Below are 16071 nucleotides of genomic sequence, written 5' to 3'. Positions count from 1 at the left end.
CAGGCTTGCCTCACCTTGGGCTTTCAGATTTAAGACTAGTAGTTTTGTGCGGAGCTTCTCATAGCTGAAGATATGGGAAGCACTTGGGAGCTGTGTGCCCAGGGTTGTGGTTCTTCCACAGAACTGCAGGTCTTCTTGGGCCTGGTTTTAAAGACTGCACACTAGATGGCAGTTTTGTCATATTCTTCTGGCTTCAAGTGCAACCACTGGTGTGACAGAATAGGAAAGACCTTCAGTGTTTAGTCTGCACTCAGAGGGTCTCTGCGTGACCGCGGCAAACCCCATGGACTTCCTTGAACATGTGTTAGCAATTTAGCTGCAGACATTTATTTCTTTGTTTTACTGCTTGGCTCTTTGAGAAAGTGTTGGTGCCGGGTTATGGGTTGTCTGGATCATGTCAGAGGCCATGGGATCAAGTTCATATGACAGGCTAGACTAAGGAAAGATGAAGTTGGAGGAGGTGAAGAAACTGACCCTTACTTCAGCAGCCAGTCGCTGCCTGTCTGTGGAACGAGGCCAGAGGCCCAGACAGTTAATGATACTCCAGCTGAGTAAACATGACGCTCTACCCATTTGGCCTGTTCATATTTCGTCAATGGGAGCTCACTCAAAGATTTCTCTATTTCTCACGAGCTTTCTCATCCTCCCCTTTCTGCAGCCCCTTCCAGGAGGAGTGATGTTGAGATCCTTGGTTACTGCATGCTGCACTGGCTCTTCGGGAAGCTTCCTTGGGAAACAAAGCTGGACGACCCTGTGGCTGTCCAGACTGCTAAAACCAAGTAGGTATTCTCCAACCCCCTGGCCCTTTATGCAGTAGGACCGACAGCAGGGACTAGAAAAGACAGAGAGAATTGCTCCTTGGCCACAATGAAAATAAGCAAATGTCGTCAGCTTGAAAAATACTTTTTAAAAACCAGAATCATGAAGACATAAAAATATCTGTACTTGATAATTTTACAGTGCAGATGTAAAATAAAATATCAGTTTCCAGACAAGCTGTTTTCTGGCACTTAGATCCTATGGTGGTGTTTACAAGATGGACTGTTTGTAAATGAGTGTGGGCCTGGGTGTGGAAGTAGTCTGGTTTTGGTGTGATCGGTATCTACTGTGCAAAGGAGCAGGGTGAGGTGGGAGAGGAGGGCTTGTGTTTCTCAGGTGAGAACAGCATACCTCATATTCCTGTCTCCAAGAGCATATTTTTTTTCTTTTTTTGAAGTAGAAACAAAGAAAACTTTTACATGAGCTATTTATATGAAACATACTTGCAGCCACATAAATCTTACAAATATAGTCTACATTCAAAGTTTATTACCTTGATGCTGTTAGCACAAGGAGGTCAGTTTTAGAACAAAGTGTGTTTTACAACTCTCTCACTGGTCAGCTGGTCCAAGGTACAGAGAGGGCAGCTTTTCCTCACATTCTAAGGTAAACTGAAATAGTTATCTATGGAGAGATTGCTGTGCAGCAAGGCACTGGAGTTTTAGGAAGACACATAATAAAAATAGACACCAAGGGCAGCTCAGCCAGATAAGTCAATCTTCAGATGTAAATGTTGTTTTGGACTGGGTCTTACTCTGTAGCCCATGATGGCTTCAACCTCATGATCCTCCCATCGCAGCCTCCCAAGTGCTTGGATTAGAGATGCAGCCACCACACTTGGGTTCACTGTAGGATCTGTGCCCAAGACAGAAGGTTTGGACCAAAGGCTAGAAATGACAGATCTCTACAAACTGACATGTACAGTTCTTGCGCTTGGAATCTTGAACACCCTAGTCCCTGACACATTTGTGCAAGTTGAGACTCTGATGAGTTCTGTTCATTTCCATCCTCTTATAACTGGCACCCTCCACTGTGCAGCACAGTGAATGCATGGGCATCAACACTCCTATAAGCAGTTCTTGCACACACTTTGTGAGCTCAGTTTAGCTAATTTATGTAGTGTACTTTAGTTAAAGGCCAGGATTTTAACCTAACAATCCCTGGCAGGCTTTCTTTTATAAGACTAATAAATGGTTTGTCTTAGTCTTGTATCAGCATGTACATAGAGGATAACATTTTATTAACTAGTGAATAATATGTCCACATGTATTCATGTATAGTAAAAGGGTACTACATAAAATAGGGTTTTAATAAGTGAAATATTATCTTGACTTTACATATATTATCTTCATCCTTATTTGATTAACAATATAAATCCAAATACTAATATATTATGTATCAAAATTTAAAAATCTTCTGATTTCCTATGTAATAAGTGCTCCTTTCTTTGCCTGTGAAGGTATAATGTGAGGCAGGACGGCAGGTTTGGCCACAACTCTGTATCCCTCTGTTTCTGCTGTCATGAGTCACTTAAGATCACCATGTGCTTTTCCACTGGTGTTTCTCTGTGAATCATTCACTTTATTTATAATTTTAGTTGAGGCTTTATATATTTTTGCTACAGTAAATTAAGAAAGTGATATTTAGCCCCAACTGGAAAGCATTTACCAGGTGTTTGTTGTATTGATATTTCTTGTTAACTTATTTAACCATTTGGTTATATAAACTCTTGCCTGGGCAGGGCAAATGCACACAGAGAACTAAAAATCACCCCTTTTCAGTAATCGATACATCAGGAAAATGACTCCACAGAGACACCAAGGCATTTGTGCCCACAGTTCACTAGGGAGACCAGAAATGATAAAGACACAGTGGCCTCTGCTCAGTGGAGGAAATAAAATGTCTATTTCCCACCCAGAAACCTGCTAACATTTGCTTACATTGCTGACATTTCCTGGGGGAAGCAAACCTCCCCCAAAGGCCGCAGAATATTTATCCCAGGCTCTCTCTCCCTAGACCTTGATCTGTTGGTTCCCAGTTGGTAGAATCCTTAGGGGATGTCACATGTACTTTATGGCATACTGATGTCAATGCTATCTCAGAGACGACACAAGATTCTAGTCCTTTTAGCTATAGACCCCACCTTCAGATTCACATATACTTTTCAAAGGAGTTTCTAGGTAGTCCCACCCTGAGATTTACTCTGCACCTAGAGTTGAAATGATCATTGCCTAGAAAGCTTTTCCCCGAATTCTACTATGTTTAGATGTGCTGACAATATATCCCTGGCAGACTCTTTGAAGTTTTGATCCAGGTTGAAAAAGTCAGTCTGAACCAAGTTTCCATTCTCATCACTTTTGCTGCCTGCCATAGCATCTGCAGAGACCCACACACCTTTAAATATAAGAGGAATAAAAGACTTCCCCATCCACACCTAACTTTTTATGTATTTTCTATTCTTCTTTAGGAAACATCATAGCAAACATTCTACAGTCCTCAATTGTGTACAATTTGAGTTAAGGCCTTTAGGTAGTTACAACTGTAAAACTGGCCAATAAGAACTAAGAAATGCCCTCTCCCACTTTGCTAATCCTCCTATACATTACAGTTGGGTACAAAAAGGGCACAGTTGTGTCCTATCAACACAGAATCAGAGTTTTATGTTCTACCTGAAACAGGGAGCCTGGGCTGAAGACACTCACCATGTGCTGTCTGTTTTTTGTTTAGCCTGCTGGATGAACTCCCGGAGTCAGTGCTTAAGTGGGCTCCTTCTGGAAGCAGTTGCAGTAAGTTGGACCATAAAACCTTTCTTGATCCATGAGTCTTCACAGTAGCCGCTCTGGGGGTGTTACCGTTACCCACTCCCATTCCCAGAGGCCTAAAGCTTCAGAATCACAGAGAGTTTGCTAAAAACGATGTTTAAGTCATCTTTGACTTTAGAACCAAAACAGTGGTGCTCCAGGAACTGCCTAGCTCTTATGGGTTCTTTGTTTTTTAGAGTTTTACTTTTATATTTTGAGAATCATTCACAGATTATTCAGTAGCAACTGGTATTTTTAGGATTAAGATATTTTTGAACAGGGATAAAAATCAACCTATAAAAAGACTATTTTGAGTCAGTATATTTGAAGAACTTAATCATTGCCTGCCTGAATGCTGTTTACACCTGGGTCACATTATACCGATCAGCGAACAAAACGTTGTAGATAAGAAAATCACCAGATTTGGGCATGTAGCATACACTGTTACAATCAGTTTGTTTTTTCCTTCAAGTTTGCAAAGGGCTTTTTCTAAGTTCTTTGGCATCATTATTGGTACGAATGGTAAACAGATCTAGTTCCCAGTCCTGTCATTTTTATATGCATCTGTGACCCATGCAGTGATTTGATCATGAAACTACTTGTCATGTAGAAAAGAGTGAGTTCACTTGGCCATCTGACTTCTCCTCTACTAGGGCAGCTTAGCAGAGTGAATCTTAATCTCAGCCTTTAGCTGACTTGTGTGAGAGCGTGTGTACACCGCCCTGTAGTGAAGTCTGCACAAGTGTGAGGAGAACAGTAGAAATGTCATCTCAGCCCTACATTCACAGCCCAGCTTCACCTATGAACCAAAGAAATCAACCCAGGCCTGTTCCCACATCCATTTCCTAAGTCCCCTTGAGTGTCTTTGTGCCAAGATTCCTATTTCTGTGATATTTTTCTTATAGCAGAAGGGACAAGCTGAAAAAGTTTTGTTGTTTGCTTTATTCTGTAACCACATTAAAGAACTTGCTTAAACTGACATTATTCTCCTTTGACTAGCCTTCTTAACATGTCAGAGAGTATATTTCCTTAGCAAGACAGAGCATGATGGATCAGAGATATCATTTCCTTTTAAAATTATATGCCTCCATTAACTTGATCTTTTGGCTCAGATCTAGAAAAGAAGTCTTAGATGCCTCAGATTGTATAATGTGGATGCTTGTGAGCCAGTCTATGTCCCATTATATTTCTGTCATTAGATAGATATATGTGAGCATTTTAGTCAAATGGAAAATCTAGTGCTGGGTCACACCTGATTCCTCATTTTCACACCCATGAACTTTCTCTATGGTAGTAATGATGAAACAGATTTCAGTGTTTAGAGCACAAAATGTTTAATAGGAAATTTTCTTTGGAGAATGTAGAACAGACGCAATCTTGAAGATAAGCTGATTTGCAAAATATGCATCCATACACACACATACACACGCACATACATCACTCAAGAAGTTTGCAACATGTGTGTCCAACTGTCTAACTCGTGTGGTAGCTTCAGAAGATTTCTATGTCTTGAACTGGTAGTCAGTGAGGATGCTTAATGTGTTACTATCCAAAAAGGAGATAACTCAAGAGTGTAGTAATTCCATGATACTCTATGCATTGTGTTTAGTAGCTCTGGAAATTCACAAGTCAATCAAAGCTTATATTTCATGGAATAAGCCTAGATTGTGGAAGGGTAATGTTTATATCAGTGCTTCATCAAAATGCTTAGATCTTGAGGCTCATGGTAATAAATCCACAATGGAGGTGATCCTCTCCCTTTTGGCCTCCTGAGCCTGACTCATACCATATTGGTGACCACCAGGTCTTTTGTACAGCTATGCTCAGTTGGTGTTATGCTGGGAGTTTGCCTTTGTCTTCTGACAGACATTTGTTTTCAACAAACTCAGCTCTGTTCTCCATTTGGGATCTTCTTATTAAACAGACTTGTAGTTTATATGAAGCTTAGCTTACCAGCTATAACAAGACAAAAAGTCAGCAGAAAATGTCCCAGAAAATGGCAGAGAGTATTGTTGAATATTTCTTTAGGAATCGGATTTGGTAGCTTCCAGAGAGATACCAGCAAATGTCAGTTAAATTATGTTCTAAAACGGGAGCTGGCTACCAGTAATCTGGTGGACTTGGTGTAAGACAACAGAGCTTGATATGTCTCTTAAGTTAGACAGCAAAAGGGGAAAGCAAGTTGCCTAATTGCTAGACTGTTAAAAAACACATAACAAAGCCAAGAACTCTCATCTTATTACATTAGGTCTTCATTTCTAAATAATTCTTTGGTGGTATGGAATGGTCACTTTGGGTAGGCTGGAGACATGGCTCAGCTAGTAAGAGGGTTTTACTGCTCTTGCAGAGGACCAGAATTTAGTTTCCAGTACCCACACTGAGGAGTTCACAATCATTTATAACTCCAGGAACTGAAGACTTCTTTTGACCTCCTATACTCTCACATGCCTGTGTGAATGTACTTGTGTGTACGTACAAATATACACATACACACTTTAAAAAAAAAAAAGAACACCCTGGTTTTAGCAGAAAGAAAGGATGTGACTATTCCTTTTGGAAGTTTTTCTCTAGAGAGTGAGACCCAGTGTCTCTTTGAATGGTGGTAGGACATGAGGGACAGAAAGGTGTCAGAAGTTACTCCTCAGCTCACAGAGCTGTCCCAGTGTTCTGGCTATGGAATATAAACACCCAAGGGAGAAAGAATGAGTACTCATATCTGGGCCAGTAATAAGTTTTAAAAGGGTAAAATCATATATAAATGTAAGCAAATGAAAATATGATTTCACCACGACTCTTTTGAAACAGAACTACAGAGAATAGACATTTTAATGCAACACTATACCCTTTTTAATTAATAATTGTGTTCCTTTTTAAAAACTAGTGAGTGGGTATTGCTCAGTCTCCGAGTTCCAGCTTAGCACATGTGAGGCCTTGGCGTCAAAGCTCATCACTAAAATAAATAAAAGCTGGGATGAGAAGTTACTATGTAGCTCTGGTGACACACTTTTACATTGGAGAGAAAATAGAAAACTCCTCATCCCACTGACCTAGAAAATCAAGAATAGCAGGGTGCACTGGGATACTGAGGTATAGAGGACTCAAGGGAGGACTCCTCCCTTGTTAAAGCCAGCCATGACTAAAAACATGAATCCATGCTAATGTCTAAGTATCCTCAAAGAACAGTAAAATGAAACCTGTATGTAAAACTTGCAATGTATTTTTTGTTTGAAGTCAGATTTATAATGAGGAGTGTTTGTTTTTAAGTGAATATTGAAATGTTCAACCTGAAAGATGTCTGAAGCGAATGGTTCGACTGTAGTTTTGAGTAGTTGTTAGTTGCTGTACTTCATATTTGTGCAGGGACTTCCACCTGATATAAGCCATTGTAAGCATATCAACATTGTCAGGTTATCCCACTGTCAGCATATCATGCCAGTTATTAAAACATTTTTATTTTAAATTATTTTAAATTATTTTTATAGACTTTTTAATTTTTTGTTCAGTCAGGTAGGGTTGGGTGTGATTTAAAGGAAAGGAGGTAACAGAAAGTTATTGAGTTTTGCTAATTCTTCCCAATTCTGAGTGACACATTAAAAATTTGATACTTCACAGGTGAACTCGTCAAGTACTTGATGTATGTTCATAATTTAGCTTATGATGACAAGCCAGACTATCAGAAGCTCAAGAAAATTTTGAATCCAGATGGAGTACCTTTAGGGCCACTGGAATTTTCCACTAAAGTACAGAGTGTCCACGTGCGGACTCCAGCCCATCAAAAAGTAAGTATAACAGAACCCCTGTCTTCTTGCCAATCACACACTGGGAAAGTGCGTCCGTGGAGACGTCTCAGGGCAAAAGTGACTTTCTTGCTACATTAATTCCTCTTTCTGTTACTCCGTCACTAAGAAACATGAACATTACTGTGTTGTGTTGTAACTTAGAATGGGATCTGTTCCTACTGTGTGCCAAGAATGAAGCAATCGCTGATGGCCTAATGCACTGATTTGCTGATGCAGGAAAGAGCGAGCTGAAGACCACTTGGCCTTGACTCAGGAGAGACTTTATGTGCTTCTTTAGGCTTCCTCTAATTACTGGTCCCTGTGGCTTTGTCTCCCAGTTTCACCATAAGATGGAGCTGGGTAATATTATTAGATAATATTGATACATATCTGTTGACCTTTCAGTTTGTAGAAGGACTATTTTCTTAGCAAAGTTGTTATTGAATGTTATTTCCTTTATTCTGTCTTTTGGAATACATGATGTCATATCAACTTTTTTAAAAAAGTACTTTTTTTTTTGCCTTTGTATATTTTTTATTAGCTATTTGCTTTATTTAAATTTCAAATGTTATCCCCTTTCCTAGTTTCCCCTCCAAAAATCCCCTATCTCCTCCCCCCTCTCCCTGTTCCCCAAACCACCCACTGCCATTTCCAGTCCTGGCATTCCCCTATACTGGGGCATAGAACCTTCACAGGACCTAAGGCCTCTCATCCCACTGATGAGGGCTGGAGAGATGGCTCAGCCGTTAAAGGCTAGGCTCACAACCGAAAATATAAAAAAAAAGTAATTCTCAAAGCAAACAATTATAAAGTCAAAGGATTCTCAGAAGAGGATGGTAGAAAGCCGAGTCTGTGACTAACGACAGTATTACACAGACAAGGAGGTAACTCTCACTTGAAGCCCTCTATAGTAAATGCATACACACAGACAGACAGACAGACAGGCATGCATGCATGCATGCATGCATGCATGTAGAAGGAGTTCTTTTCTGCTGGAGGTACAAGTTAGGGTTAGAATGCCATTCACTTGTAACTTTTCTTATGAACTTTGGATCATCACAAGTGCTTGTGAGCCAGGACTGCAGGATGCAGGGTAGCGTGGCTGCTGGGTGAATGGTGAGTCAAGTCTCAGTGCACAGATGGCTCTGATTTGCTGAATTTTGTAGCTGCTGCAACTGAAGACATAAAATATCCTTCTAGTCATAAATTAGCTCTTTGGAAGCAAAACCTTGGCACAAGAGCTTTACAACCTTCAATTAGTAGGAAAAGAAGTATTTGAATGGCTGTGGTATTGACATCTGCAGGCCCGCATAGTAATCATTCCTAATAGAAGAGAATATCTGTTTGAGGAGGGTTTGCATGGCTAATTAACTAGCAGTGATAATATGTAATTTTTTCATGATCCCCTGATTGTCACCTTTCTCTCGTGACACAATTACATTTTATTGTAGCAAGTGCCTCACAAACCAATTGTCAGTACTGTTTCCATGTTACAGGAGGCAGAACAAAAGTTCATGTTTAATGAAAAGCCACTGGATTTTGATCTTGGTAATTATGGAGACTTATTTTAACAGTTGTGTTGACTTTTGTATTTTTATGACTTTCCAACAAAACAAAACAGCATTTCCCTGACATTGTGGCCCTCACAGTCATGGTCAGTCCTTAAGATGTAAGAAGATTGTCACCCTTTTTTGTAGTTTTCAATTCCATAAGCATAACTGAAATGTAAAAGGAAGCATTTAAAAGCTACTATATCTTCTGGTATAAAATTCCAGTCATTATCTCCACAGTGTTCAGTTCTCCAAATCAAAAAGGATTTGTTGTGAAACCTTTTTCAAGCAGAAAATAACACAATATAGATTATTTCCCAATGAGCTTTCATTAAAAATATTTTGTTCCTTTTGATTAGAACACTTAGATTTTAAGAAACACTACTTAAAAATAACAGTAACTTTAAAATCTTAATTTCTGTTATCAGTGTGATCACCCTGGATATGTAGGCAAGAAGACATATCCTACAGCATATCAATATTTAATTAATGACTTTGTTTCTATACTATTTTATGTGCACATATTTGTTTAAATATATCAAAAATATAGTTTGACTATCTATGGATAAATTGCACCTTAATTTTAAGTTCTACAGTTTACAGATTTCTATTAATACTACAAAAATCAAACCAGCCAATGTTGACCCTTGCTGTCATAACTGCACTGTCCTCAGTTCTGCTGAGCGATGCACACAGGATGATATCTGCAGTAGATGCTTCCATAATATAATTGTATGAGTCAAGGACTGTCAACCTGGGGGCTACAAGTTTGTGCTTCCAAGTGCCAGTCTCTTTCTCAGTCACTCAGTACACCTTGCTACTACGCATGGGGGATGCTTCTGCTACTTGACAGGGTAGTGAACAAACGAGTACGCCCTAACAGATACTTAGAAACATCAGTATATGTACCTGGCAGGCAGAGCACACACATTCAGATACATGTTTTCTACCTTATATTATTGAAAGGAAGGGGGATTATGGATGTTTAACTTTTCAGCATATTGTTTAATTCTAAAATGAAAGTTTTAAAATTTAACAGTCTTAATAAATTCCATTTGACTTACAAAGTAGCACACTAGTATAAGAATCTCTGTGAATTCAGAGCATGATTGTGCAAAGCAAAGTGAGGTATTTTACTAATAGATATTTGAATGAGTGTGATGAACATTTACAGTACACTGTGATTTTCTCTGGAGCTAAACTGGAAATGAATTTTTCACCAACATAGCAGAGATGCTGTTGTTTTATTTTTCCTGAAAAGCATAGCCTTCACTTGCAGGGCCATCCAGCAGCCCTGGAGGTGGCTGCTGTCACCAGGCTGGTCTGGTTACAAGGTTCCTGGTCTAGATGACCCCACAGTTGTTTGTGCCACCCAACAAACCTTTGGCTTTGCTCGTTTGCTTTTTTCATACTGTGTTGTGTTAGGTTCGGATTGATGTCTGCTTTAGCAAGCATGCTACCATTGCACTATCCCCCTGCCCACCCTCTCCAGTTTACTCCTTCAAAGTCAGTGAATGAAACCGCATCTCCCAGTGCTTGTCTAGGTTAGTTTCAGCTCCAGGGTTCTCAGAGTGTAAACCCAACCACAGAACCTTAACATGCATCCCTGCCTCTTTCTCCAGGTTATATTTCAGTGGCTGAGCCTCTTCCTTGAGGAGCAGGAAGTAAAATGAATGGCCCATTTCAAGGCAGAAAGCTGTGGATCAGTTTGAAGGTTCTAGTTTCCTTCATCACACACAGAAAAATGTGGGTCCTTTTCTTAGCCTGAACCCAAGGTCCAGCAAGTCAAGGGGGAGTGCATACTGCCTGGGTACAGAGCTTTGTGGAGGAATGCATACTGCCTAGGCACAAAGCTTCATGGAGGAGCTTTAATTTTCAAAAGAATTCTCTGAGCTTTACTTCCTGTATGTTTTCTATATGAGAGGAATGGAACACAAATCCCTGGCTGGGAGACTTTATTATCAATGTTTAGGTGTATAAAGTGTTCCTGTTTTATAGAACAGTGTAAAGAAAATTAAGCAAAAATACTATTTCATGTAAGTAGTGAGTTTCCTTGAAAGCAATGCACATTTGGGTAGTGCCCTTTGTGATACTCTGAGATGCCCAGGAGTGTTTTGTATTTCTTTTCATATCTTTGTAAATACAAAAGTTTAACTCTGTTCAAAATTATGAATGAACTCATCCCATCTTACTCTTAGCATTATAAAGCATTTTGCTTATTGGATAGAAGTGTCAATGAAATTGAAGCTCCATCCTCTGGCCACTGACCAGTTCCAAAAGGCACCATCTCTTCCAGGAAGCCTCAGATGTGATGAAATCTACTATGCCCAATTCTGTTCACAGGTCATAGGCTCTGGAGAGAAAACTGATCCTTTTAATGCTTCGTACATTGGACAGACTAATAGTCCTCAGTTATTGCAACTAACAACAGTCCATACAACCTAATATCCACAGTTCTGAATGCTTAGCCAGAAGAAATGAAATCTCATCACAGAGGCCTGAATATTTTATTATTCTCAAGTTATTTGTAGTAGAGAAAGAAATGTGCACTGACAAATGGATAAAGTAATGCACTGGGTAAGAAAGTCATCGAATTTAGAAAGAAAGAACTCCCTCTCTCCATTAATAGTCAAACATGGCCAACTGGTCCAGACAGACACTACATGGCTGGAACTCAGATGTGGAATCTAATTCAGCAAGACACTGCAGAGTACAGGGGTAGATACCAGAAGTTTGGAGGTGCGGAAAATGGGGGAAAGTTGGTTAAAGCACAAGCATTTCAGTTATGACTTATATAAGTCTATTCTACAACATGACAGCTATACTTAATTCTCAGCCATGTGGTTGGAATCTACTAAGAAAATAGATGTCATATTCTTACCCCACCACACACACAGATGTGATAAATATATGGACTTATTCATGGTATTTTACAATGTGAGAATTTCAAATTATCATAGCAGACAACTTAACTATTCATGTTGATTGTATCTCAATAAAGATGGAAGGGAAAAACATTCAACTAATCCAGAGGTTTCACAATGACTGCTATACCAGTGTTCCAGGGGGGTGAAACAAATATGAGGACTCTCATTTTATACCAGCTAAATAAATAACAAGTCTGCATTTCTTACCCAGCTGATGACAAGGGAGGACATTTGTAGGCCCCATCAAATTTCCCAGTGGACTTAGAGGGAGGATAAAAAACAGTTAAACTTCAAGTGATTGGGAAACACTTGCAATCTGCAGGTTAATGAAAGGCAGTGGTTTTGCCATTCATTAAGATGCTGAGATCCAGGAGGAGGTGAGAGGAAAGGAGTGTTGTGACAACTGAGCCCGCCTTCAGAGCACCAGCCTATTTCAAAGGGAAGGAATGAACACACTTGGCAACAGAAACTGGAAATTGAGAGACTGCAAATTAAGACTCTATTTGCCCAGCCAGCATAATTTATTCTCTATTTTGGCACTGGCTACTCCATTATTTCCCCTTCTGCTGTTCCTGTGTCCTGCTCTCCATTTAACCCAGGGAGAAAGGCAACAGCACTTTGAGCTGCTGGAATTGTGAAGCTGCTGTACAAACACTTCACTCAAGGACCTCTGTTGGCTTTCAATTCTCCACCTGTATCGTAGAATCTGCCCTCTAGTTCTGTGTCTACTCAAGGTTATTGAGAGTCAGTCATTCCCCAGATGTCACCACCGTGTACAAAGGAAGCCTGAGAGACTGAGCCTGTTGTGACGTTGACCTCTGGTATTAGTACCCGCTACCAGATGACATGAACATGTCTTGCACAAAGGTTACTGCACTCTATGTAAGCAACATCATAGGCTCCTATAAACTTTCACATCAATTAGCCCCTCTTCAACAATAGGAAAATAAGATCTTAATTAATAGGAACTTAAGCTACAATGATAACTGGTTCCACTCACAGCAAAGGTTAATAATGAATTCACATTCAGTTTGAAAATGTGACAATGTTCCATAAAAATATAATTTTCAATGTAAGCAAGTTTTTTGTCAAGATAATTCTTAAAGCATGTGTTTAACAGTGACACAAACTTTAACTGGTCTTTCCCATTGATGAGAAAGGATCTGGATCTTGCTAGGTATTGCTTTTTTTCTTTCTTTCTTTCTTTTTCCATAATAGCCATTGTTGCATTTTTTTTTTCTTTCTCAAGCCAGCTTAGGTTTTTAAAGAATCTGGATATGAGTGATTTTTTTTAATGTCATAGTTTTTATTTCATTATAACTTTGTACTCCATACCAACAGGTTGATTCACCAAAGGCTACAAGAAAACCAGCCAATGAGTTCCCAGCTAAGTTCCCAAAGAAAGTCTACAGGGAGCCAAGAGCAAGGCAGAGAGAGGAGCAGGAAGACAGCCAGCCCACAATGCTGCAGAGCAGGCTGGTAGCACCGGTGAGAGCTGGGTGGAGGGGTTTTATTGCTATCATGTTAGAATGAACACTTTGGGAATACAGACCCACTCTCTGCCCCCAAGGTGAAGGTTGTCTGTTTTTGTCAAATGAGGATAGAAATATCCTGTCCTCCTGGTAAAATCAAATAACTATCACAGGAACAGAAGCAAGCATACATGTGAATAGACTATGGATTATCTGATACAAAATAGAATCTGATTACTTCCCCCAACCCCTAACAAGGTAATGAAGCACACTTGGATTTCTTTTCCCGTCCACCATCCACTAGGGACCCTCCCCTGCATACTCTGCACTTTACGCGATTCCTCTCCTCTAATCCTTACCATCAAACATAAAGGGAGTACCTGCCTGTCAGTAGGCTGTGTTTGGAATTGTTTGGATGGAGAGTGTGTTGCCCTTTGAGTATTACTCAGGCAGACAACAGCAAAAGCCCTCCCTAAGCCCACATCCTATGATGGGAAAGCAAAGCATACAAAATTTATCTGGAGAGAAAAATGAAAGTATAATTACATCAGAATAGCCAGTGTTTCCTTTGATTTGTGCGCCATCATTCTCAAATGGTTTGAAGCAGTTCACCGTGTGAAGTGGGATAATTTAATACCCCACCTTTCTCTGCCTCTACCCAAGACATACTGATGTACAAGGCAGCTGGGATGTTAATCACTAAACTGAGCACTGAATTTGGCTCTGAACTTCTTGGCAGCTGAGTCAAAAATTAGAAGTGGAGTTATACATTTCTCATCCAACCAGCAAACAAGTTTATCAGAAAGAAATGTGCTGTTAGTGTGCAAAGGAACCTCTTGCATTTATTCAGTATGAAATAGCATTATTTGTGGTTTTATTTTAAACTTACATGCCAAAATCTACTTCAAATGGGCATATTTTATAGTCCCACTTGTAAAGTTAAACATAAATACTGCATGGTGACAAAATCAGAAATTCTATGTCTTTAGTGTATATTGGCATCTCCTGTCCTGCAAGGCAGGACAGTCCTTTGAAAGTAGACACCCAAGTTTCAAGTGAACAGATGCATTCGCATTGGCCTGCCTGGCAGTGTGATGCTGGTACAGATGTCTTCACTCCAGCAGCCCTTTGTTTGTTTGCTCGGTCCTCCAACTCCAGCATCAGTTCTGATTCTCACGGTGAGATTGGCTTTGCCTCTTAAAGTCTATGACCATGCAGTAATACTGCATATAATAGCATACAGTATTTTATGTCTGCCCCTTTCATTTATTACCTTTTGAGATTTCTCTGTGTTCATGAATATACCAATAATTCCTTATCATTGTGCAATTCATGTATCAATTTCCCTTCTAGTAGCCACATGAATCATTTTTGGTTTAATATAGTTATAGAAAGTATTGTTATTAATTCTGCCCTGAGTCTACTATGGACATTGCACACATGGAATTACTAGATCACTGGATAAATATGTTCAATTATAAAATTTGGCACATAGGGAGGCCAAAAGGCTTACCAAGTAAAGATGCTTGCCACAGACCACCTGGGTTTGATCCCAGAGATTCACTTGGTGAAAAGCAAATGATTGACTCCCACAAGCTGCCCTCAATACATGAGCCATGGCATGGGCATCACTGCCCAACCCCACAAACAAGTAAGTGTGAAATGATAGCCAATATGCACAAAGTGACTATGCCTCTTGGATGTTCTGGTCATGCCAACATTTCTCCAACATTTAGTGTTGCCGGTCCTTTACATTTAACCACTCTCACACGTATACTAGCATTCACCTCTAAGTACAGCTATTTATATGATGCCTTATAACACTGATGTTGCTGGCCATGAATATATCTTCTATGGAATGTCTAAGGGCTAGAAATAGTCTACATAATCTATACACATGATCCTTATCATACTTCTGTAATATGCTCAGCCTCTTGCTACCTCTTTCCTTAATACTGTTCATTCATAATTGAATTTTGCCTCTGAATTCCTGTGTACAGCATGAGGGAATGAGTTGAGGTCCACTCCTGTATACTTTCCGGTATACCAATTTGATGACAATGTGAAGCCATAAGTAAAACAGGCTCAACAGACTCCGATCCACAGTGGTAATTTGGAGATGTTTTATCTCATGCTTTGTTTGGGTTTCTCTGCTTGTTTGTCTTTACATTGTGGGTCTTTTTCTTATGTATTATGGTTTCTGATTTTGTATGTGTGCATGGGAGTTTGCCTATATGTATGTATGTATGTATGCATGGTATTCGTGTTTTTTCTTTTTTTCCTGGTTTGATTGGTTTTTGTTATATTTAATTTGCCAGTTTGTTTTCTAGGGAGAGAGAACTTTTCCTTATCAAAGCATCATTTTGTGCTGCAAGGTTTTTCCTTTTCCTAACTGAATGGGTTTGGATTTTTTTTTTTTTTAAATTAGCCAAGTGTGTCACTGGAACTACTACTGGGCAATTTCCTCCACTGTTAGACTACACATTTCACTGCAGTGTTACAACACATTCTAACTCCTTCAGTCTTTAAACACTGCAGAGCTCTAACCACTAAGCCTTACTCCCTCTGTGTGATTTTTTTTTTTAAATAATTGTTTTCCATCCAATATATTCTGATCATGGTTTTACCCTCATGGCCTCCCAACCTCTTACACATCCATCTCCATACCTCCTTTCTCTCTCTCTCTCTCTCTCTCTCTCTCTCTCTCTCTCTCTCTCTCTCTC

General features: G+C 39.6%; 1 protein-coding gene across 1 annotated transcript in view; it reads left to right on the top strand.

Moving 5' to 3' along the window:
• The window catches only part of Vrk2 (VRK serine/threonine kinase 2), a 117361-nt gene that overhangs the window by 98596 nt on the left and 2694 nt on the right, over positions 1-16071 (top strand). The window contains exons 9-12 of the mRNA XM_021177191.2: positions 659-779; positions 3547-3605; positions 7233-7399; positions 13218-13364. Coding sequence (XP_021032850.1) covers positions 659-779; positions 3547-3605; positions 7233-7399; positions 13218-13364 — 494 coding nt within the window. The remainder of the gene's footprint in view (positions 1-658; positions 780-3546; positions 3606-7232; positions 7400-13217; positions 13365-16071) is intronic.

This window comes from Mus caroli, chromosome 11 (genome assembly GCF_900094665.2).
Source record: "Mus caroli chromosome 11, CAROLI_EIJ_v1.1, whole genome shotgun sequence".
NCBI lineage: Eukaryota > Metazoa > Chordata > Mammalia > Rodentia > Muridae > Mus > Mus caroli.
This window is presented reverse-complemented; position numbering and strand designations above follow the sequence as displayed.